The sequence below is a fragment of the Tamandua tetradactyla genome, chromosome 2 (assembly GCF_023851605.1).
Source record: "Tamandua tetradactyla isolate mTamTet1 chromosome 2, mTamTet1.pri, whole genome shotgun sequence".
In the NCBI taxonomy this organism is placed as follows: Eukaryota; Metazoa; Chordata; class Mammalia; order Pilosa; family Myrmecophagidae; genus Tamandua; species Tamandua tetradactyla.
In genome coordinates, this window is record NC_135328.1 from 192,158,588 (window position 1) to 192,180,555 (window position 21,968).

Sequence of the window (21,968 nt, forward strand, 5' to 3'; positions counted from 1 at the left end):
AAAACAATTCCATTTACAATAGCAACTAAAAGAATCAAATATCTAGGAATAAATTTAACCAAGAATGTAAAGGACTTATACACGGAAAACTATAAAACATTGCTAAAAGAAATGCAACTGTTGTGGAAGACAGTTTGGCTGTTCCTCAGGAAGCTAAGTACAGAATTACCATATGACCCAGCAACCCCACTACTAGATATACACCCAGAAGAATTGAAAGCAGGATCTTGAACAGATATTTGCATAACAATGTTCATAGCAGCATTTTTCACAGTTGCCAAAAGATGGAAGCAACTGAAGTGTCCTTCAGCCAATGAATGAATAAACAAAATGTGGTATATACATACCATGGAGTATTATTCAGCTATAAAAATGAAATCCTGATGCATGAAACAACATAAATGAAACTTGAGAAAAGTATGCTGATAGTATAATGAAATGAGCCAGACACAAAGGGACAAATATCGTATGATCTCACTGATATTAACTGGTTATAATAAGCAAATGCATAGGGTTAGAATCTAGAATATGGATTACCAGGGGATAGATTGGGATTAGAGAATGGGGAGTTGATGCTTAATTTGTACAGAATTTCTATTTAGGTTGATTGAAAAGATTTGGAAATGGATGATGGTGATGGTAGCACATTAGTGTGAGTGTAATTAACAGCATGGAATCATATAGGTGAATGCGATTAAAAGGGGAAACCAGGTCACATATGTTACTCAAATAAAAATTTAAAAGATGAAACGTAGGACTATATAGCACAGTGAACACCATTGTAGATGATAGGCTATAGTAAATAGTACGAGAATGTTCTTTTATGGTTTATAACAAATGTACAATACTAATACAGGTGTTAATAATAGGGTGGCATATGGTTAAAAAAACGCCATGTGTAAACTATAGATGATAGTTAATAGTATTTTTTTAATAATCTTACATCAATTGTAACAAAAGTCACTACTGTTAAAATAAATAGTGCAATTATAAAAAAAAGTGCTGTCATCAGTTCCAACAAATGTTCCCCCACCATTCAAAGTGTTGATAGTGGGGTGGTCTATGGGAACCTTGTATTTTATGCATGATTGTTCTGGAAACCCACAACTTCTCCAGTAAAAATTAAAAAAAAAAAAAAAAGAAATATAGTTATGTGCATAACAGAAAGAAAATGTTGAGAGAACAAAAGCAATTCCTGGAAGACTGCATATATTACGATTCAACCTTCAGCTCCAAAACAAATACACAATAATGAAAAAAAAACAATACCTTGTGGAATTGTAACCCATGTCAAACTCTGAAATATGTTCTACAACTAAAAAAAATAAACAATACACAGTTTAATCTCACAAACATATGTGATAAAATGATACACACGAAAAGCAAAGTAGTAATTGTTAGGCATGGAGTCGTTAAGGAATCCATGCAGGAAAGCAAGTCAAAGCTTAACATATTTATTGAAGGGAGAAAGCAGGTGGGAGAAGGCAGGTGGGAGCCAGCGAAACCTGCCAGCAAAAGGAAAGAAAATGGCTCCAGCTCCCTTTCTGAGAGCTGTATTTTTAAAGGAAAAACCATGCTAGGAGGAGAATGTCATCAAGCAGGGACAGGTCTTGACCATCTGGCTGTTTGTCATCTTCTGATGGGTGCAGTGCCTTCTGATGGGTGCGGTACCTGCGTGCCTGGGGATCTTGCTGCCACATCGGGTTCTGCAAAAGAAGCTGAGGGGCCCTCTGGCTAGAAAGTCCCTTTTATAAGTGAAGTTCTTTTTCTGAGACTGGACAGTGATTACTTCTGAGGGTGAAACAAGGGATGGGTTAGGGGGGCAATTCATTGACATGTATTATAGATAATGTTCTAGATCTTGGGACTGGTGGTGTTTCACTAGAGTTTGTGGTATTGTTTTGCTTTATATCAAATACCTGTTATATAGTCTTTTATAAATCAACTCATATTTAAATAGATCATTTTTAAATGTTTCAATTGAGAGAACTATTAAACTTTTAACCTGAAAAAGGATGATACTAGAAAACCTATAATTAATTGCATGTTACAGTAAAATGTTATAAAATTTTCCATTATATTCAGGAATAAAATAAGGATGCCCACCATCAGCACTTCTATTAAACACTGCACTGTTGGGCCTATCTCAATAAGACAAGAGAAAGAAACAAGAGCTGTAAGAACCATAAAGGAAGGAAGATTATCATTGTTTGCAAAACGTGATTGTTTGCAAAAAACACGATTGTCTGTGTAGGAAACCAAATAGAATCTATCTAGCAAACTGTTAGAATAATTAAGAGAGTTCAGGAAAGTTGCTGACTGCAAATTCAATACACAATGTTCCCATATGTCAGTAACAAAGTGTAGAAATGTAATTTTTAGTGGCAGTAACACAAAATTGTGAATGTAATTAACACCTCTGAAAAATTGCATACTTTAAAGTGGTTAAAATGGGAAATTTTGGATTGCATACATTTTACCAGTATGAAAGTTTTTTTAAAAACTCATAGAACTGTACAATGCAAAGAATGAAACCTAATATAAACTGTGGACTATAGTTTACAATATCATTATAATCTTATTGTTTCATCAATTATAAAAAAAAGTACCACACTAATGTAAAATGTTAATAATTAGGAAAACTGAAAACAAAATGTAAATTTTAGAGACATCATTTGCAGTAGCAATGAGAAATATAATGTTCTTAGGAATAAGTCCAACAAGAGGTATCTAGGCCCTTTATGGAGAAAATTATAAAACTTTTATGAAAGGCATAAAGCACCTAAATAAATGAAAAGATATATCAAGTTCATGGGTGGGAAGATTTAATGTGAACATCCCAAAAGATTCCTTCCCTCACTTCATAGAACCTTAACAAATCTTCCTGAAACCTCCTACACCTCCTTAGACCCCTTTTTTTTTTTTTTTGGTAGAAAATGCCTAGGACTGCGCCATAGCTGTGATTATCTGACTCCCCTTACTGAAGGTATCCAGAGACAACGTTAACATCTTTTCCCCAAGCTTACTTTTCTTCCTATGATCCTAACCTTAAAAACGGCACCATAAATCTATCCAGCTCCTCAGTCCACAACTTGGCCTTTATCCTTAAAAAGTTGCCCTCTCTCATCATCCTCCAGATCCACCTAGTCATCGAGTCCGGATACTCCTCCCTCCTATTAGTTGTCCCATCTGTCCTCACCTCACTGGCCCTGTGCAAACCTCATCATCTCTTGCCACCCTCCTGGAAGAGCATCCTGAGTGATTACCTGGCTCCGGCCTCTACTCCAGCCCATCCCCTTCATGGGTTCTTTTCCCCAAAAGGAAACCATTCCATCCCTTGATCCCTGCATTCCTTTCCATAACCAGAAGTATTTGCCAAGCTTTGACCACTGGAGGCCAATTCCAAGATTGGTGTTACTGGTATTGTTTCAAATACTTATTTTTTTAAATAATATCTTTATTGAGATATAATTCATATACATAAAATTCACCCTTTTAAAGTGTACAATGCAGTGGTTCTGAATATATTCATAGAACGGTACATCCACCACCACTATCTAATTGCTGAATATTTTCATACCCCAAAAAGAAACTCCATACCCATTATCAGTCATTCCCTATTGCCCTCCCCCAGCCCACTGCAACCACTAACCTAGTTTCTATTTTTATGGATTTGACTATTCTGGACATTTCATATAAATGAAGCCATACAATATGTGGCCTTTTATGTTTGGCTTCTTTCACTTAGCATAATGTTTTCAAGGCTCATCTATATTGTAGCATGAATAGTTTTTGTGGATGGATAATAGTTCATTGTATAGATATATTACATTTTGTTTATTCATCTGTTGATGGACAGTTGGGTTTTTTCTACTTTTTGGATATTAAGCAGAATGTTCTTTCAAGACCATTCATATACAACTTTTCATATGGACTTATTATTTTCAATTCTCTTGGGAGTGTAATTGCTGAGTCATATGAGAATTCTATCTTTAATTCAAACATAGAATGTTTGGAATTTCCAAACTGTTTTTCAAGGTGACTGCACCATTTTACATTCCTCATACATCAATGTTTGAGGATTCCAATTTCTCAAATTCCTTTTCAAAGAAGATATATCTTCTTTGGAGAAATGTCTATTCAAGTCTTTCTCCTTTTTAATTGTGTGATTTGCATTCTAATTTTTTCATTGTAAGAGTTTTTTATGTCTAGGATACAAGTCCTTTTATAATTTGCAAACATTTTTTCCCATTTGGTGGTTGTTTTTACACTATCATGATGGTAGTCTTTGAAACATAGAAGTTTTTATTTTGATAAAGTCAAATATATTATTCTTTTTTTGTTGCTTGTGCTTTTAGTGTCATGTCTAAGAAACCATCACCTAATCCAAGGTTAAGAATATTTACACTTATGTTCTTTTTCTAATAATTGCATAGCTTTATCTCTTACATTTAAGTCTCTGTTCCATTTACCTTTATGGTGTTAGGTGGGGATCCAACTTCATTCTTTTGCATGTGGATGCTCCATTGTCCCAGCACTATTTTTCCCCATTAAGTTGTCATGGCACCCTTGCCTGAAGTCAATTGACATAACCATAAGCAAAACAAGAGGTGTACTTCAAACCATATACAAAAATCAATTCAAAATGGATCAAAGACCTAAATAAAAGAACCAAAACTATAAAACTCCTAGAAAAAAATGAGGAACATCTTCAGGACCTTGTTTTAGGAAATAGTTTCTTAGCTTTACACCAAAAGCATGAGCAACAGAAGAAAAAAAATTAGATAAATGGGACTTAATCATAATTTTAAACTTCTTTACATCAAAGGTCTTCATCAAGAAAGTAAAAAGACATGCTACAGGATGGGAGAAAATATTTGGAAACCATATATCTTAGAAAGTTTAATTTTAAAATTCATAAAGAATTTATACAACTTAACCAGGAAAAGAGCAAACAACACAAAATGCGGAAAAGACAGGAATCAGCATTTCTCAAAAGAAGATAAGCAAATGGCCAGTAAGCATCTTAAAAGATGTTCATTGTCATTGTAAATAAAAACCATAGTGAGATACCATTTCACACCCACTAGAATGACTACTATTGAAAAATTGGAAAATAATGAGTATTTAAGAAGATATGGAGAAATATGAACCCTCATTCATTGTTGATGGGAATATAAAATGGTGCCACATTGTGGAAAACAGTTTGATAGTTCCTCAGAAAGTTAAGTATAAAATTAACATATGACCCTGCAATCCCACTTCTGGATATATATATTACAGAATTGAAAGCAAAGGCTCAAACAGATATTTGCACACCAATATTTACATTAACCAAAAGGTAGAAGCAACTGAAATGTCCATCAACCAATGAATGGATAGACAAAAAAGTGGTATATACAAACAATGGAATATTATTCCATTGTGATGCATGCTACAACATGAGGAACTTTAAAAGCATCATGCTAAGTGAAATAAGCCATATATAAAGGGACAATTATCTCACACCTATGAAATCACAAGCATAAGAAACTTCATAGAGTCAGAAACTGGAATATAAGTTATAGGGGCTGGGCTTGGGGTATGGAATGGAGAGTTAATGCTTAAATTGTACAGATTTTCTATTTATGGTAAACTTTTGGTTGTGGATGGTGGTGATAGTAGCACAACATTGTGAACCACTGAATTATATATTTGAATGTGGTTAAAAGGAGGAAATTTTAAGTTATACATATATGTTATTAGAATAAATTTTAAAAAAAACATAGCATTATATAGCACAAATAGTGAACCTTGATGTAAACCATGGACTATAGTTTATAGTACAATTAAGTAATATTCTTTCATTAATTTTAACAAATGTATCACATTAATGCAAGGTATTAATAATATGGGGAAGGGGCATGTATGGGAACTCTGTATTTTCTGCATGATTTTTCTGTAAACCTACAACTTCTATAATAAAAAATAAATAAACTATAGGATCCTGTATTGCCTGCCTGGTCCCTTCTCCACCTGTCACCAGCTCAACACTGAGCCAGCCATGTTCCTATCTAGGTCCCTTGTCCCAGCTCTGAAGGGAACAGAATAACTCTTCTGCACATACTGGGAGCATGTGTGTCTAGACCAATTTCTCTGGTGGCGACCTGAGGAACCCACCTTCTCAGAACTTGCCCTGCATGTAGAAGGTAGTTCACAGAGCTCGCCTACAGAGTGCTGTGGGAAGAGCAGTCAGGTCATGTTTCTGGGGCAAGGGATGGTTTGCTGTAGGATATACAGTATAGTTCCTAGGACAATGAGAAAATAGTTTCCTAGGTGTGCTGGTTTGAATCTGTGGTGGACCTCAGAAAAGCCATGTCCTTTAGTCCTCATTCAGTATTGCTGGCTGGAAGTTTTTTATTGTTTCCATGGAGATGTGACCCACCCAATTGTGGGTAGTAACTTTTGATTAGATGATTTCCATGGAGGTGCCTCCACCCATTCAAGGTGAGGTTGCACACTGAGCCCTTCAAGAGAAAACAGTTTTGGAAAGAACCACAGAGCCCACACAGCCAGAGACCTTTGGAGATAAAGAAGGAAAACACCCATGGGGGAGCTTCATGAAACAAGAAGCCGGAAGAGAAAGCTAGTAGACTTTGCCATATGCCCTTCCAGCTGAGAGAGAAACCTTGAACATCATTGGCCTTCTAAACCAATGGTATCTTTTCCTGGATGTCTTAGATTGAACATTTCTGTAGACTTTCTTTAATTGGGACATTTTCATGGTCTTAGAACTGCAAACTTTCAACTTAATAAATTCCCCTTTAAAAAAGTTGTTTACTACTGGTATATTGCATTCCAGCAGTTAGCAAACTAGAACATAAAGGAAGAGGAGGCACTACTCACTGTGTAAATGGGAAATTCCCAGGGCCACATACAGATACCCAACTGAGACACATGGCCAGAAGGATAGGGGGTAGGGTCCTTTGCTTAGAATAGCCTGGAGCTATTCTACAAACTCATTCTATGGATAAATCCTAGAGGAGAGCATTTGCACAGGTCAATCTGCAAAATCTGGGAAGTGTGTTTTCTTTTTTTTCCCTTTTTATTTATTTTGTTGTTGTTGTTAGCTCTTGGCATTCAAGGAAAGCTCTGTCATAACACTAGCTGGATATAAGCTTAAGAAGCAGATGCCTCAGACTCTAAATTCCATCAACAACATATTAAAATATCAAAATGTCCAGGTTTCAACAAAAGATAACAAAACATGCAAAGAAACAGGAAATAATGGCCTAGGCAAAAAAGATTAGAGCTTTAGAAACCATCAGTGTGGAGGACCATATTTGGGGCATAACAAAGACTTTAAAAAATGGTCCTACTGCAAGGATAGTTCAGTGGTAGGATTTTCATCTGCTATGGTTTGATTCCTGGCCCATGTACTATCCCCCCCAAAAAAATCCATAAATGGTGCTGTGATAACAGAATAGTCACTAGGAAAAGAGTGAAATGTGAACCCACCATACAGCATACGAAAAAGAAGTTCCTAAATATGCTCAAAGAGCATAAAGAAAACATGGACAAGAAAAACTAATGGAAATCAGGGAAACAAAAGTTAAACACAAAGAAAATAGTAATAAAAAGAGGAAATTATGGAAATGAACCAAACAGAGGTGATGACATCACTGACAGAAATTTAAAATTCCCTAGAGAGTTCAACAGCAGATTGGAGCTGGCAGAAGAAAGAATCAGTGAACTTGATGATAAGACAATTGAAATCATATTTTTGAGAAGCAGAAAGAAGAGAGAATGAAGAAAGGTGAATAGAGCCTGAGGAACTTGTTGAACACCATCAGGAGTACCAATATGTGCATTGTGGGAGTTCAAAAGGAGAAGACAGAGAAAGGGGCAGAGAAAATATTCAAAAACATAATAGCTGATAACTTTCCAAATTTAATGAAAGACATGAATATACAAATCTGAGATACTAAATGAACTCCAAAAAGGATAAAACCAAATGGACTCATGCCATACTTATTATAATCAAACTGTCGAATGCCAAAGATAAAGAAAGAATTCTGAAAGCCACATTAGAGGAGGACCATCTCACATTCAAGGGAGCTTCAGTAAGATTAACTGCTAATTTCTCATCAGAAACCATGGAGTCAAGAAGCAGAGGGAAGACATATTTAAAGCTGAGAGTAAAAATTTTTCAACCAAGAATTCTACAGCTGGCAAAACTTTCTTTCAAGAATGAGGAAGAAATGTTTAAATTCCCAGATAAACAAAAGCTGAGGTCACCACTAGACCAGCCTCCAAGAGATGCTTAAGAGAGTTCTGCAGGTTGAAAGGAAAGAACACTAAACAATTAATTGAAGGCACATTAAGAAATAAAGATCACCAATGATGATAACAACATGGATAAATATAAATACCAATACTGCTGTATTTTTGGTCCATAACCACTTTTTGCTTTCTACAGGATCTAAAAGGCAAATGCATAAAATGTAATGATAAGTCAATGATTTTTGGCTCATAATGTATAAACAGAGGGGTATAGAAATATAGTTTGTGTATGCTATTGAAATTGGTAAATGAGATTGTTATAGATTCCAGATGTTAGATTTAAGCCCCATGATAACTACAAAGAAAATATCAGAGAATATGAAAGCTCATTAAGACAGAAAATAGAGTACAGGTTGCCAGGGCAGGGAGCAGCTCCAGGGAATTAATGCGTAATGGGTGTAGGGTTTCTGTTTGTGGAGATGGAAAGATTGTAATAATGGGAGATGTTGAGGGTACTGCAATATCACGAATGTGGTTAATCCCACTATATGGTTTTGGAGGGAGTGTTTGATAATGGGAAAGTTTATGTTGTGTGTATGTTAGCTTTCTTTCCCAGCTTCTCATTTTAAATAGCTTCCCCAGGTGCATTTTCTTTCTGGCTCTCCAAACGTATCTCTCTCTGTTGACTCTGAAGCTTTTTCTAAAATGGTTTACCTTGAATGAGTGGAGACACATCTCCATAGGAAACCACTTAATCAAAAGGTCCTACCCACAGTTTGGTGGGCCACATCTCCATGGAAACAACTTAATTGAAAAGATCCCATCCAACAATAGTATATGAGAATTAAAGAACATGGCTTTTCTGGGATACATAGCAGTTTCAAACCAGCACGGATGGATAGATAGATAGATAGATAGATAGATAGATAGATAGATAGATAGATAGATGATAGATAGATAGATAGATAGATAGATAGATAGATAGATAGATAGATAGATAGATAGATGATAGATAGATAGATAGATAGATGATAGATGATAGATAGATAGATAGATAGACAGACAGACAGACAGACAGACAGACAGACAGACAGACAGACAGATAGATAGATAGATAGATAGATAGATAGATAGATAGATAGATAGATATAGATAGAGAATGATAAGGCAAATGTGAAAATTGGTGGATCTAGGTATCTGGTGGTAGGGGGTAGGGGAATGTTGGCATTCTCTGTATGGGGATTTGTATTATTTTTTTAACTATTCTGTAAGTTTGAAAGTATTTAAAAATAAAAAGTTAAATTGATATATAGACCCATACAACACAAAGGGTAAGCCCTAATGTAAACTATGGGTTATAGTTAGTGGCATAAGTATAATAATATTGTTTCATCAATTGTAAGAAAGACTCCACACTAATGCAAAATGTAATTATAGGGAAAACTGTGTGTGTGAGTGGGGTATATATGGGAAGTCTATACATTCTGTATGATTTTTTTTGTAAACCTACAACTGCTATAAGAAAAAAAGAAAACAAGGGGGAAAGCCAGTTGACCCTAAATGTAAGCATTTATTTCTAGACACTAATGTCTGTTCCATTGATCTATATTTCTATCTTTATAGCAATACTACACACTCTTGATTATTGTAGCTTTGTAGTAAATTTTGATATGAGGACTTGTGAGCCCTCCAACTTTGTTCTACCTTTTCAAATTGTTTTGGCTATTCTTTGTTCCTTTCATTTTCATATAAGTTTTATGATCACCTTGCCAATTTCTGTAAAAAAGGCAACTGGGATTGTGATAGAGATCATGTTAAATACATAGATCATCTTAACAATAGTAAGTCTTCCAATCCGTGGACATGGGATGCCTTGCCATTTATTTACATTCTCTTTCATTTCTTTCCACAATATTGTTCAGTATACAAGTCTTGCACTTATTTTCTTAAATTTTTTCTAAAGTATTTCTTCCTTTTTTGATGCTATGGTAGATTCTTCTTTCTTAAAATATAAAATCTTAAAGACACAGTTGAATCCCAGCTAGATCCTTTAATCCCTTGTGCAAGCCCTTCACCTCTTTGCTTCTCAACAGTTTCTTCTTCTATAAAATAGGGACAATAATCTCTTCCTCACAATTTCAAGAAAAATATTAAATGAGATAACACTAATAACGTGCCTAACAGTGCCTGGCACATTAAATGCTTTCACCCTTTTTTCTCCCTTCATCTTATAAACCCTAAAACAATAAAGGTTTTCTGTCCAGAAGTGGGCTTCCCCTCTTGGAGTTGCTGTAGAAAACATCTCACAGCCCACTGTCTATCCAGGCATGAGATAATCTCCAGAGCTTGGAGGGGTTTCCGAAAGCTCCATAGCCCCCAACAGAGACAGTGAGGAGAGTCTGCCCTTAGTGACAAGGAAGGAAGACATTAAAATTTATTGACCATGATTTTCAAGTTCATAGCCTCATTTCATCAGTATAATTATATGATGTACATGTTAGTATTCCCATTTTTCAAATGCAAGGCCTCTGGGAGAAAAGTAGAGTCTAGAACAGGTCTTTCTCTTCCAAGATTCTCAATAGGGGCACTTGGAGTCAGGGCACTAAGATGGGAAACATGCATCTTTATTTTCCTTTACCTCTTTCTGCAATTTAGTGTTTCCTTTAATTTTGAATGTAGACAACAATCCATAGTAGTGTTAGCAATATCTGGTGGCTTCTGTTTTATCAATAGAAATCACAGATATTTTTGTATTATATTACAATTGTTACAGATATTATGAACTATTGCTTATACTCCCGATTACTTCAAGATTATAGTAAGTTGCTAAAACCACTTCTAGATCCTATCATTTAATGCAGTAATGAAGAACCACATCTAGAAGTATACTCTAATTCATTGTTTAATATTTCAGTAACTGTACTTGATATCATTGATTTCCCTTCTAGTGCTTTGTATTTAATTATTCTAAAAAGAGCTGCATAAGAGCCATGGTCTAAGAGGATAAGTTTGAAGCAAGGTCTTAAGGAACCCATCAACCTAATGTCAGAACGGTGGTCATATTTTTCCAACAGATCCTGGATCAGGGGCTGATCCTCTTTTCTTTTTTTCTCTTTCCCCAGCAGAGGTCCGGCCCAGTGGGAGACCAGTCAACACTGCTCGGGAGCCACCACTCACCCAAGCCTCAGGTATATATACGTCTAACCCTTGACTCAAGAAGCTGGCGTGAAACTTTCACCCAGTTTACGCAGCAACATGCTCATGAGTTGTCGAATGAAAAGTGGAAGGGCATGAGCGCTATAATCCAGACAGACTTCCTCATCCACCTTCCTACCCCAAGCAGACTTTAGAAGGAGTTAAGCCTCACAGAGGCAGAAACCTCTCCCAGAAGAGGGATCTAGGGCCTTCCAGAAGCATGTCCAGAGCTTTGAACTCTAAAGTGATTTCTGCAGCCTCCCCTGACTTAGGACCAGCCAGTTTGTAGTCATACAGAACCAGGCCCTGACTGGAGCTCCCAATCTGAGAGAGACACACAGACCCAGCTCCGGCCCAGGGAGCTTCTTAGAAATGCTTTCATTTTTAGAGCAAGCATTGTGTCATTCAGAGTGTGATGTCCAGAACTGGACACAGAACTACAGATGTGGCCTGACTAATGCAAAATGATTATACACTACCATATCCTTTTCTGAACCTTCTATTTCTATTTAACACATTAGCATGTGCATTGTGCTGTATAGGAGGGAGACTAGATTTAGAATTATTAACTCAGTTCAAGTTCCATTTTGGCCACTGATAGCTATGTACTTGGGCTCATGAGTGTCACCTCTTGAGCTTCAGTTTACCTTTTCATAAAATGGGACTATAGTACTGGCTTCAGAGAACTATAAGGATAAATAAGAACTTCAGTAGCTATCATTCATTAGGTGCTTCAATATGCACAATACCAAGTGACACAATTTTATGCAACGTTAGAGCATTTAACTTCTACAACAGCCCTGATGAGGCAGGTGTGGTTGCCTCCAATTACAGATCTACAGGTGTGGCCTGTACGGTTGAGGACGCTGAGGCTCTTGCACATGATCAAACCAATCAGGGACAAAGCCGAAGTTAGAATCCACATCTGTCTGACATAGCCCATGTTCCTATCTACCAGACTATACTGACTTGTTAGTTTTCTCTCACTTTTCTCTTTTTCCTTCTCTATCTTCTAACCCTCACCCCCTCTTTTTGCCTTTTTCTTCTTCTCTCTCTTCCTTCTACTCTCATCTCTCTTTCCCTTTCTTATCCATTTTCTCCTTTGCTCTTATCTACCATCCCTCTCTCTCTCCTTCCCTCCTCCTATCTCTCTGAGATGCAAGAGGTTCCCAAGATGGCCAGGATTCCTCTGCCCCCCTCCCCGTATAGACATTGGGGAAAAGAAACCATCTCAGCGACTGAGTTGGCATCAGTCATCAGGTAGCCTCAATTCTACAAGCACACACAAAGTCCCGCTCATTTCTATTTCTGAATTCCTCTAGTTCCTGGGGATGTTTTTGCTAAGAATTCCCTATGGAAAGGGGCCTACGAGTACCAGGGGAAGAAGCAGCCAGCCATGCTCAGAGTGACTGGCTTCCAGGTCTCCAACAGCAAAGTCAACGCCACCATGATTGACCACAGTGGCGTGGAGCTGCACTTGGCCGGTAAGGAGCAAGCTGCCTTGGCACAAGCACTGAGTGGTACGAGTAGAACAGGCACACACTCTTTGCAAGGAGGACTCCAGTGTCATTGCATTGTCCTATCATGCAAGGCTCAGACTTGTCTGGTGGGCAAAAGAAGGGAAGGAGTCTGTCTGTCCCTGTTAACATGATAAAAGCACTGCAGCTGAATAGAAATAAGTGATCAGATGACAAAGGGTTAATAATTTGAATGAATAAAGAACTCATAAATAAAGAAGAAAGAGACCAAGATCCCTAAAATTGAACCAAAATTAGGGGCAGAGAACTCCTAAAAGCCAAATACTAACAACTAATAAAAGAAAAACACTTTTTACCAGTAATCAAAAAAATAAAAATGAACACAAGATGCCATTTTCCACATATCCCATTAATTACAATTTTTTTAACTGTTAAATCTTAATTCTGGTCAAAGTTCAGTGAAGGCACTCATGTGGTGTTGGCCAAAGTATAGAATAATGAAGCTACAGAAAAAGATTTGGAACATTGTCTCAAGATCCTTGAAAATGCATGGACTCATTAATTATACTTCTAAGAATTTCTACCATAAGAAATAATTAATTATGGAGGATATTGAACATTAATGAATAAAGGATATCAACATCACATACACATTGGAAGTAGCAAATGTCCAAAAATGGAGAAGTGGGTATATTAATTTTTATAGTCTGCTGGATGAAAAGTGTCAATTTTTGGGAAACTTCACCCTGTATAGTGCATTTAAATATGTCTCCAGGTTTTTAAAAGAAAAAATTATACTCATAAGAAAGAAAATTGGAAGTATTTACATCAATTATTAACAGTGATTATTTCTTAATAATGGGATCAGAAGTGGTTACTTTTTTCCTTTTTCCTCATGCCTCTCTGCAGTTTCCATGTGCAGATTTTTTTTACTGGCAGATAAACGAAATATCTTAGAAAATAAATGTTTATGGATTACATGGGTAGATCAATGAATGAACGAGCACATTAATATAATTATATCCCCTCATTCACACATATATGCACCAACACAACTGAGCAATCAGATTCACTTATTTGCTATAACACATAGCCATCAACACATGCACATGCTGTCATCTACATGCCCTCAAACATCTCTGCACCCACTGAATTGTAAACATACTCGTACATTAACTGACACATTAAAATACACAAATTCATATTCATTTTTTTCTCACACGTGCATGTATAAATGGGGTCACAATCACAAAACAGTAATCCCGTTGTTTAGTGACACACATATTCACATTCTTGCACATAAGTCTCATTCATGTAGCTCTACAAAATTCCAGGTATGTAGAGGATGCTTATATCAACATCTGCTGCACATACTAGACAGCAAATTCCAGTCAGACACTCACATTTACCCACAAATTTGGGTTTCTAAATTTTTCTAGATCTTTCAAGTGTACCCTCTGAATTTTCTTTTCCTAGGAATTTACAAGAAAGAAGATTTCCATCTCCTTCTCCAGGTTTACCAGATTACCGGGCCTGTTGAGATCTTTGTGAATAAGTTTAAAGATGATCACTGGGCTTTAGATGGGCATGTAAGTCCAGTGAAATTCCTCTTGATCTTTGACCTCCTCCTCCCCTGCCTCACACCCAGTTCTAAGATCACTGACAGGCAAGAAAAGGGGAGACGTGTGTGGAAACTCTCAGGATCATGGTGGGGCACTTGGGGGAGGTTTTCCATGGGGACAAGATGAAAAGCAAAGGAGTCCTCATCTGATAAGGGAGTGGGCAAAGGTAAAAGGGCTAAGAGGCTCTGAATCCAGAGGGTCACCACTTCTGAGGGAGATGGAATAAATTCTGAAATTAGAGAAGAGAGCAAGAGTGGATTCAAACAAACTGAAGGGAATAGTGAAGTGGATGAGAGCTGGGAGAAGGTGATTCACAAATGACTTCCTTGAACATCTACTCACATTTGAGGATGAGGATTGTGTGTGATTTAGCAAGACATTGAGGAAAGATAGGGCTTCCTGCATTCGCTTGTGGGGAAGACTTCCTATATTCTAGAGCATTCTTGAACTGGAAACTGGGTCCCCAGTGTTGCTCCTGACCTTCCCATTCCATGGGTAAACTGAGCATAGTGTCTAGTAAAGTGCAGTTTTTCACTCACCACACTAACAGTCTTCCTGTCTTGGGTTGTTGGGGCTAGAAGAGAAAGGGGGTGGAGAGGAAGTGGGGTCATGGTGAAACAAGAATAGCTAAGAGGTGGGGACTCAGGGCACATCCTCATGGACAGGAATAGCAGGGAGAATGACACAAGGTGAGTAGCTTTAATGACTGATTTATAAAAACACAAGAAGAATCGGGTAGCTTCCTGAGGGGTTGGCATATACAGTTTTTAGCTTGGTATGCCCAAGAGAATCTTATGGATCTCCTTGGGTATCCAAAAGTAGGCTGAGTGGTAGTAGTCCAAAAGCTCTGCAAGAACAACAGGCTCTACCATTCTGGGAGGGTTGCCAGATGTGAGGGAACAAGGGTCAAAAGGCAGGAAAGGATAGACTAAGCCTACATATAATTATACCCGAGTTACCCACAGAGAACCTCTTTTGTTGCTCAGATGTGGCCTCTCTCTCTAAGCCAACTCAGCAGGTGAACTTACTGCCCTCCCCCCTACGTGGGACATGATTCCCAAGAGTGAAAATCTCCTGGCAACAAGGGACAGAACTCCAGGGATAAGCCAGGGCCCAGCACCAAGGGATTGAGAAAGCCTTCTTGACCAAAAGGGGGAAGAGAGAAATGAGACGAAATAAAGTTTCAGTGGCTAAGAGATTTCAAACAGAGTCGAGAGGGTATCCTGGAGGTTATTCTAATGCAATATATAAATACCCCTCTTTAGTTTATGGTGTATTGAAGTGGCTGGAGGGAAGTACAAGAAACTGTTGAGCTGTGTTCCAGTAGCCATGTTTCTTGAAGATGATTGTACAATGATCAAGCTTTTGCAATGTGACTATGTGATTATGACAATCTTGTGTTTGATGCTCCTTTTATTCAGGGTAAGGACATATGAGTAAAAATATATAGATAAAAATAGATAAATAATAGGAGGGACAAGGGTAAAATAAATTGGGTGGATTGAAATACTAGTGATCAATGAGATGGAGTGGTAAGGGATATGGGATGTATGAATTTTTCTTTTTTCTTTCTATTTCTTTTTTTTGGAGTGATGGAAATATTCTAAAAATGATCATGGTGACGAATACACAACTATGTGATGATATTGTGAGACACTGATTGTACACCATGTATAGACTGTATGTGTGTGAAGATTTGTCAAAAAATATATATTTTTTAAAGGAATGAAGTCATGAGGTATGCAACAATGTGAATGAACCCGTGGGATATTTGGTGAGGCAAATAAGCAAGAAATGAAAAAACAATTATTGTATGGTCTCCTTTAGAAAATGCTTATAAGAAAAACAGGGGCCTAGATTGTAAGCGTTTATAGCAGACAGATTTAGTCCGGAATGGCAATTTTTAATTCTAAATTTTGAGAGGCTGTTTTATATATCTATAACCTGGTATTTAGAGATAAGAATGAAGCTGATCAGGTTGGGATTAAGGTAATTCAGGGGTAAGGAAGACATTGTCTATATTTTAGAACTGCACTTACTCTTTGAAACCAAAGGAAGGAAGGTTTATTTTGTTTGGAATCTGATTTTTCTGTAGCACATAATTGAACTTAACCTGTCTGGATAGCTCGTTTGAACAGCTGAGACACAAGGAGCCCAGAATAAGAATGAGGGTCTTTAATCCTGTATAGCTTAATGTAATGCTGGATACATCCTAGAATATATTAATCAGATAATCAAAAAGTATGGTCAAAGTCCCTTGAGGGATGGGAGAAAAAATAAGGAACTATTAAACTTTACCATCAGGGAATCCCCTGATACTATGTCAAACATTAGGGACATGCAGATCAATAGACCAAGCCCTAGATCTTGAGGCTTACCCTTGTGAAGCTTATATAGGTAACTGAGAAGCTTAGCCTTCCTATAGGTATACCTAAGAGTTACTTCTGGAGGACATCTTTTGTTGCTCAGATGTGGCCTCCCTCTCTCTAAGCCCAACACTGTGAGTGAAATCATTGCCCTCCCTCCTATGTGGGGCATGACATTCAGGGGTGAAAGTCTCCCTGGAAGTGTGGGAGATGACTCCCAGGCATGAGTCTGGCCCTGGCACCATGGGATCAACAATTCCACCTTGACCAAAAGGGTAAAAAGAAGTGTAACTAATAAAGTATCAGTGACTAAGAGAGTTCAGATAGAGTTGAAAGGCTACTCTGGAAGTCACTCTTATGCACGTTTCAGTTAGGCATTGCTATATACCCCTACTTGCCAAACCCCAACCAAAACCATTCCAGCCAATCCTAAAGAATATCTAGGGCAATATATAAGATTCTACAAAGGTTCCATGCTCTAGGGTAACTTTCCAGAAGCCTACAACCTCTAGATGGGTCCCTGGTCCAGATAAGTCCTGAAACCTAGACGAGCCTCTCCGGAACATCAGCTAGTTCCATCCCCCTACTTCATATTATTGACAGCCCCTTCCAACATGAAAAAGTTAGAATGAGCATAGCCCAGATACCCCTAAAGAATGAGATAGAAATATTAAAGGTGATGGTGGAGTTACACAGAGAAGATAGGGTTTAACAAACAAATATGATTGCTGAATCATTAAATTGTTATTTCTTTTAGTCCCCAGTACCTTAGAGCAGCTAGAAGTAAAAACCTAAACTTGTGGAATTGTAAACCATACCAAAATCTGAAACCTGTCTCTCCAACTAATTGTTGTGTTGTGCTTTGAAAATTACTACTTCTTTGTATATATGTTATTTTTCACAGAAAAAGTTGATTGTGACTATAAAAAAATATCTGTTCCTTCCAGCCTCCTATATTCTGGAGCAGCTAGAAGGAAAAATCTGAGAGGATGGTATGGTAGCCCATGACAAACTCTGGGATCTTTTCTGTAACCACTTGTTGAAGAGTGCTTTGAAAACTATTGCTTTTTTCTTTCTTTGCTTTATATATATGTTATATAACAAAAAAAGTTAAAAAATATTTTTAAAAAATAAAAATAAGTGAGTGGCAGAGCTAAAAGGGTAGTTCAGGGGCAAGATGAGAATGGTGCTCTGAATCAGTCAGAAGCAACTGGGGCAGCCAGTCCCTGGGCTCCTTTCCACGGGCCTTCAGCATATCTGGGGTGACAGGTGGTGAGATCAGCTTGTCTGATAGCCTGTACCTGTGATTGTATCTCTGGCCTAACCTGGTCTGCAGGAGGTTTGACTCTTTCTTGCCCACATCCCATCTTGTTCTCTCCTCTCCCCACCATCACAGGTCTCCTCGGAGTCCTCTGAAGGCACTTTCATCTACCAGGGCTCCGTCAAAGGCCAAGGCTTTGGGCAGTTCGGATTTCAAAGACTTGGTAAATAGCATTTGTCCCTTGGAAGTGTGAGCTCATGAGTATGGAGGAGAAACTGAGTATGTTGGAGTAGGGAGGAGGATTGATGAAGTTCCACAGTCTAAGACTGGGTTGAGATGCTTTTGAAGTTCCGAAAAAAAAGCTAGGCAATCTCTCTTCAAAATCAGTACATATACATATATACTCAACCTTTGCAAAAGTTTCACAGTTCAGACCTTAAGTTAAGAGGCCCCAGTTTGAAAGACTTTGGGTCTCAGAGCTCTCAGCAACATGACCTGGCCAGCCCTCAGGCATCACTTGCCTCAAGGTACATTGTCATCCTTATGCATTCAACCTTGGGTTTCTCAGGGATGCCTTTTTTTGTGATGTCTGTTTCCTCCTCAGCAGTCCTAGAAGATTGGCATTGTTGTCTCATTTCACAGATGAGGAAACTGAGACTTAAAGTGGTTTCCCTCCACGTTCTTCCTTGGTATCTTTTCCCTTCATGCTACAGGTCACCAGTGTCAAACATCCTGACCTCAAATATTACCTTGAAACAGAACGTCTGGGTGCTGAGCCTGAGACTCATGACACTCCTAGTCCCCAAGGGACCTGTCTGGCACCTCCAGTCTCCAAAGGCCCTGTCTGCCAAGGCAATCCATTGCATTTTCTTACATCTCTGACCTTCAGAAAGCATTTCCCTGTATTATGTAGAGATCTGCCTCCCTGTTGCTCCCCCAGATTTGTTTCTAGTTTTGCTCTCTTGAGATGCATGGAGTAAGACCACTCTCTCTTCCATACAGTAGCCCTTCAAATATTTGAAGACAGTTCCCCAGGCTTCCACAGCATAACAAACTGGAAAAAAAAAATCCTAGAAAATCAGGGTTCTTGTTCTGGCTCCCCACCTGAGTCATTGTCTGCTGGGAAAGACCTGTCCTCTACTCAGGGTCTCAGCCCCCTCAGTTAGGTGGGCCCTTGGCAGAGGGTGCCATAACTAATTTTGTTCTTTTAAGCCCTCCTACTCATTGATAGGGGTGGGGGTTTGCTGAGGTAGAACCTTTAGGGTCCTTTCTCCCTCTCCATCCACAGCAGTTCCACTTCCATCTGTTTTATATTCTTGCTTCCTTACAACTTTTCATCTACTAAAAGGTTTGGCCAAAAAGAGTTAGAAACTTCTAAAGGGCTCTATCCCTTAAGATTCTATTCTGAAGCATGGTTCCAAGGCCTTTTCCAGTCTGTCTTCCCCAGGACCAAGCCAAGCCCTCTGGATAGTCTAGCAAGCAGGAGGCAGAAGCACATGGGCTTCTTCCTCCAGGGCAATGTCTGTGTGCACGTGTGGAAGACAGGAGGGGCGTAGGCTCTGGGCACCGAGGCCCCTCAAGGCTAACAGAGGGGGCAACATCCCAAGCCCCAGCTGCTCTTCTCCATAGCATGTGGTGGGCTAGGGTGGTCAACAGGGACCGTCAGCTCAGACAGGGTCTCTGTGACTTGAGTTTTATGATTTGGGACTTTGCAGACCTCAGGCTGCTGGAGTCAGACCCCGAGTCCATCGGCCGCCACTTTGCTTCCAACAGCAGCTCCGTGGCAGCTGCCATCCTGGTGCCTTTCATTGCCCTCATCATCGCGGGCTTTGTGCTCTATCTCTACAAGCACAGGTACAGTGACAAAAGGAGGCACGGGGGCCAGGGAGATTGACAAGACGGGTTAAGACCCCAAACTCCCACCCAGAGTCTTCTCGGCTTTGGTGTACTATGACCTTCCAAAAGGAGAAATCACTTCCCTCACCCCCTTTCTATCCTTTTATCCCTCTGTGTTGCTCTCTCTTCTTATGTCCTGGCTACTCTCTCTCTTATTCCCAGAAGAAGACCCAAAGTTCCGTTCAATGGTTATGCCGGCCACGAGAACACAAATGTCCGGGCCACATTTGAGAACCCCATGTATGACCGCAACATCCAGCCCACAGACATCATGGCCACTGAGGCGGAGTTCACCGTCAGCACAGTGTGCACAGCGGTATAGCCTCCAGGCCTGGCTGCCACCGCTGCCACCGCCGAGAGCCCCGCCCCGGCCGCCGGTGAGATGGGGGAGTGGGAGGCAGACAGGCCTAGAGGGGAGGGCACCTGCAGATGGCCCTCACCCAACACTCCCATGACACACACAGACATGTACCCAGAGAGGCCCAGGTGCTCCAACCTACAGAGACACATCCATATAGACACCTCCACCAAGAAAATAGCAGTGTGTTGAGTATGTTGTGTGCCAGGCACTGAGCAGGGCACTTGGGGAAAAACTCAAAAAATAGCTGACATTTATTAAGCACCATCATGTGCCAGGCACTGTTCTAAGCAACTTACAGATCTAACTGAACTTCTGCAACACCTGGGCCATAAGTACTACATTATTCCCCATTACAGATGAGAAAACTGAGTTGTACAGAAATGAACTAACTTACCCAAAGTCACACAGCTAATAAGTAGTAGCATCAGAATCCAATCCCAGGCAGGCTAGCTCTAGAGACTCTGCTTTTATCACTGGGCCTGGCACAACCTCCAAACAGAGCATAATAGATGGGCTGGCACAATCCCTGCCACTGGGGCTGAAAAGAGGAGCCCGTGCACCCCATGGGCAGGGACAGATGCACATGCACGTGGAAGCTCACAAGTTCACACTGTGACACTTATAGACACACATGCACGCATGCACTCTCATTTCCCACTGGAAAGGAACTGGTGTTGCCTGTTCTTCTCTGTTCTCCCTTGATGAAGGCACTTTATAAGATACCTTCTTCCTTTGGGAGTTGGAAACCTGTGGGAGTTGCAAATGTATAATCCTCTCCAAAGCCCATTGGCTGAGACAGGGAGCTGGCCTCTCTCCCACCTTAGAGAGCCCCTGCCAGGGCTAGAAGGCTCTAGGGACAAAAGCCACAGACCCGGAGAGGTGGGGATTTCAAAAGGGCAAGAGAAAATTGATCGGGTGGGTCATCAGTTGAACCAAAAGGCTAAGTGATCTCTCCCTTCTCATGCTCCCATTTATGGCTGCATGTGTGACATGCATTCCTGGCCAGGCACATGTGGCAGTTATGAGGGAACAGGTGGTATAAGTGAGAGTGTAAGGGCTGACGGAAATGGTGGGAACAATAAATGCCAAGGGAGTTAGAGGAGTAATGACAGCAATTACCAAAGTCTCCATCTACAAACTGTGTCCAGTACTTAGCATGCATTATTTACTAAATCTTCACAACACTAGGAGGATTTTTACAGCTTCATGCAGCTAGTGAGTGATACAGCTGGGACTCAAAAACCTGTATTTTCAAACACTTTGCTGCACTGCCTCCAATCCTCCCCTCTTTTGGGATCCACTATTTTTTCCCACATCATTTCTATACCATAAGTCTGAGTTTCAAATTTTAAGTATTAAGATAATTTATGCATAAAGAGATCAAAATTATTTTCAGAATATAGAAGGGTGACTGTTGAATACAAACAACCATACTTTTAAATCTCCCCAAACAAATAGTTAAAGGGAAGAAAATATTCCAGTGGCTCATTTTTTTTTTTAGAGAAGTACATTTACAAAACAATCATA

At 39.2% G+C, this 21,968-nt stretch overlaps 1 protein-coding gene across 1 annotated transcript in view; it reads left to right on the plus strand.

Moving 5' to 3' along the window:
* CSMD2 (CUB and Sushi multiple domains 2) overlaps positions 1-21,968 on the plus strand; it is a 609,437-nt gene that overhangs the window by 583,593 nt on the left and 3,876 nt on the right. The window contains exons 65-70 of the mRNA XM_077150390.1: positions 11,388-11,450; positions 12,780-12,941; positions 14,412-14,524; positions 18,320-18,407; positions 19,900-20,038; positions 20,243-20,457. Coding sequence (XP_077006505.1) covers positions 11,388-11,450; positions 12,780-12,941; positions 14,412-14,524; positions 18,320-18,407; positions 19,900-20,038; positions 20,243-20,402 — 725 coding nt within the window. The 3' untranslated portion in view covers positions 20,403-20,457. The remainder of the gene's footprint in view (positions 1-11,387; positions 11,451-12,779; positions 12,942-14,411; positions 14,525-18,319; positions 18,408-19,899; positions 20,039-20,242; positions 20,458-21,968) is intronic.